At 39.4% G+C, this 3526-nt stretch overlaps 1 protein-coding gene across 2 annotated transcripts in view; it reads left to right on the forward strand.

The window, feature by feature from the left end:
- LOC137065563 (disintegrin and metalloproteinase domain-containing protein 10-like) overlaps nucleotides 1–3526 on the forward strand; it is a 31158-nt gene that overhangs the window by 24346 nt on the left and 3286 nt on the right. For both annotated transcript variants that reach the window (XM_067437255.1, XM_067437256.1), the window contains exons 12-14: nucleotides 54–162; nucleotides 2754–2974; nucleotides 3190–3316. In XM_067437255.1, the coding sequence (XP_067293356.1) occupies nucleotides 54–162; nucleotides 2754–2974; nucleotides 3190–3316 (457 nt within the window). The remainder of the gene's footprint in view (nucleotides 1–53; nucleotides 163–2753; nucleotides 2975–3189; nucleotides 3317–3526) is intronic.

Here is a 3526-nt window from a genome sequence, read left to right on the forward strand (position 1 = left end):
ACACGCACACGCACACGTGTACAGCAGTCATGTCTGATCCTGGGTGTGTTCAGGGCTGCTCCGGCTCCATCTGTGAGAAGTACGGTCTGGAGGTTTGCACCTGCGCCAGTGTGGACGGCAAAGACGAGACGGAGCTCTGCCACGTGTGCTGCATGGAGAAAAGTGAGTGTGAGAGAGAGATAGAGTGTGTGTGTGTGTGTGTGTATCAAACATTGATGTAAACGATGTTTAATAATAGCAGTCTCTGATCACACACACACACAAGAAAATTGTCTCCGTTGTGATGTCATTTTATAGTGTGTGTGTTGATTTCAATGCAGTGGTGCATGTTATGAGGGTGCCTTTATAACATTACTGCAGTCATCAAACACAACACTAGAGGGCGCAGTAGTCTGTTTGAAACGAGCACTTTATTTTACACATCTGACATAATAACAGTAACTTATGCATAATTACATCAACCAAACCCATGTTAAAGAGCTGGTAAAACACATCAGATATTAAAGACATCAGATATTAAAGAGCTGGTAAAACACATCAGATATTAAAGGGCTGGTAAAACACATCAGATATTAAAGACATCAGATATTAAAGAGCTGGTAAAACACATCAGATATTAAAGGGCTGGTAAAACACATCAGATATTAAAGACATCAGATATTAAAGAGCTGGTAAAACACATCAGATATTAAAGGGCTGGTAAAACACATCAGATATTAAAGAGCTGGTAAAACACATCAGATATTAAAGACATCAGATATTAAAGACATCAGATATTAAAGGGCTGGTAAAACACATCAGATATTAAAGACATCAGATATTAAAGACATCAGATATTAAAGACATCAGATATTAAAGAGCTGGTAAAACACATCAGATATTAAAGACATCAGATATTAAAGACATCAGATATTAAAGGGCTGGTAAAACACATCAGATATTAAAGACATCAGATATTAAAGACATCAGATATTAAAGACATCAGATATTAAAGACATCAGATATTAAAGGGCTGGTAAAACACATCAGATATTAAAGACATCAGATATTAAAGACATCAGATATTAAAGGGCTGGTAAAACACATCAGATATTAAAGACATCAGATATTAAAGGGCTGGTAAAACACATCAGATATTAAAGACATCAGATATTAAAGGGCTGGTAAAACACATCAGATATTAAAGACATCAGATATTAAAGACATCAGATATTAAAGACATCAGATATTAAAGGGCTGGTAAAACACATCAGATATTAAAGACATCAGATATTAAAGACATCAGATATTAAAGGGCTGGTAAAACACATCAGATATTAAAGACATCAGATATTAAAGACATCAGATATTAAAGGGCTGGTAAAACACATCAGATATTAAAGACATCAGATATTAAAGACATCAGATATTAAAGAGCTGGTAAAACACATCAGATATTAAAGACATCAGATATTAAAGAGCTGGTAAAACACATCAGATATTAAAGACATCAGATATTAAAGACATCAGATATTAAAGACATCAGATATTAAAGAGCTGGTAAAACACATCAGATATTAAAGACATCAGATATTAAAGACATCAGATATTAAAGACATCAGATATTAAAGGGCTGGTAAAACACATCAGATATTAAAGACATCAGATATTAAAGACATCAGATATTAAAGGGCTGGTAAAACACATCAAATATCTGTCGCAAGAACTATTAAACCAAAAGCAACACTAAACATTGGCTTTACTACAGTAGCCAAATCAAACACAGAACCACGTGTAGCATGCCTGTAGATAAACAACACATAAATGCTTTAATCAAAGAATAATTTACACTAATTCCAAGTTCACTGTTGAGGTTTAAAAGGTTGTAACGTCTGGTGTTTTTGGATAATGTTAAGTATGAATGAGCATTTAACAAACTGGTTTGCAGAACACAGCGTTGTCATTTGTTTTCTTCCAATTAACAATAAAAACTATTACAGGAAAACACATCGACGGACAATAATCACACTTACAGGTTGTGGCCCGTTTTTAAAATTGGAACTGCTCCATCTTTCAGGACAAGCCGTTGTGCGAATCCTGCATTGAACTCGCGACGATTGTGAAAGCTTTCCTCCGTAAAATGTGCAGCAAAGAGAGATTTGTAATACAAATTAACAATGATCTGCAATCCGAATGAAATCAGCGTTTGGTCTGCAACTAACTATACCACAGCAACTCTCCACAGCAATAATCAAATGGCCCCACCCCCTCATTTAATATTCTCGGAGGAGGGGTTTATGTAAATATTATAGCTGGTGATGTCATTAACCCTGGAGGAATGTCTGTAGTTTCTGCCGGCTGTTTGCTGTAGTCCTTAGAAATTGATTTCTTTAAAAGCAAATATCTCCCTTCGCTTTAAACTTTGAACATTGTAACTTTGTAGATGTTGTTTATGCTCAAACATTACACACTAGCTAAAGTTAGACAAGAGAAATCGTGTTTTACCGCCCCTTTAATGAATGACTCAGTACTCATTTGTATAATTACACTAATAAGGGCACTTTAAAATAAAGCACAAGACTAAAACATCAAGAAGAACATTGAAGTTTATCTTCCCTACAGTAACGACAGTAATTATTATGATATGAAAAATCGATAGCACCGATGAACGACCAGCAGCCTCGGGATAAACCCACAGGGGTATGAGTATGAGTGTGTGTGTCACTCTTGAAGTGTGCATTATTAACCCTCTCGTGTGCGTGTGTGTGTGACAGTGAACCCCAGCACCTGCAGCAGCACCGGCTCAGACGGGTTGGCCCGGTTCTTCAATAAGAAGGTGACGACGCTCCAGGCCGGCTCGCCCTGTAATGACTTCAAGGGCTACTGCGACGTGTTCATGAAGTGCAGACTGGTGGATGCGGACGGCCCCCTGGCCCGCCTGAAGAAGGCCATCTTCAACCCCGAGCTCTACGAGAACATCGCAGAGTGGATAGTGGCAAGTGTCCGGCCATCACGCACGTGTGTGTGTGTGCGCGGGCTTCAGTGTGTGTGTGTGTGTGTGTGTGTGTGTGTGTGTGTGTGTGCGTGCGTGCTTCGGTGTGTTGAATGTGTGTGCGTTGTGCGCTTCGGTGTGTTGAATGTGTGTGTGTGTGTGTGTGTGTGTGTGTGTTGTGCGCTTCGGTGTGATGAACGTGTGTGTGTTGTGTACAGGCTCACTGGTGGGCGGTGTTGCTGATGGGAATCGCTCTGATCATGCTGATGGCAGGATTCATCAAGATATGCAGCGTCCACACACCCAGCAGTAACCCCAAACTGCCCCCGCCCAAACCCCTGCCAGGTCAGATAATACATACACACACACACACACACACACACACACAGATCACTGATGGACGAGTGCGGTCTCACTTCTGTCAGATAATACACACATAGCACACACTGAATGTGATTACTGATTGTGTTATTATAATCCCAGTCAGAGCTTGTTTCTGTTGGCCTTGATGGCCTTCTTCACTGAGTCTCATTAATCTGTGTTTGCTCTCTAAAG

The sequence above is a fragment of the Pseudorasbora parva genome, chromosome 25 (genome assembly GCF_024679245.1).
Source record: "Pseudorasbora parva isolate DD20220531a chromosome 25, ASM2467924v1, whole genome shotgun sequence".
Lineage (NCBI taxonomy): Eukaryota > Metazoa > Chordata > Actinopteri > Cypriniformes > Gobionidae > Pseudorasbora > Pseudorasbora parva.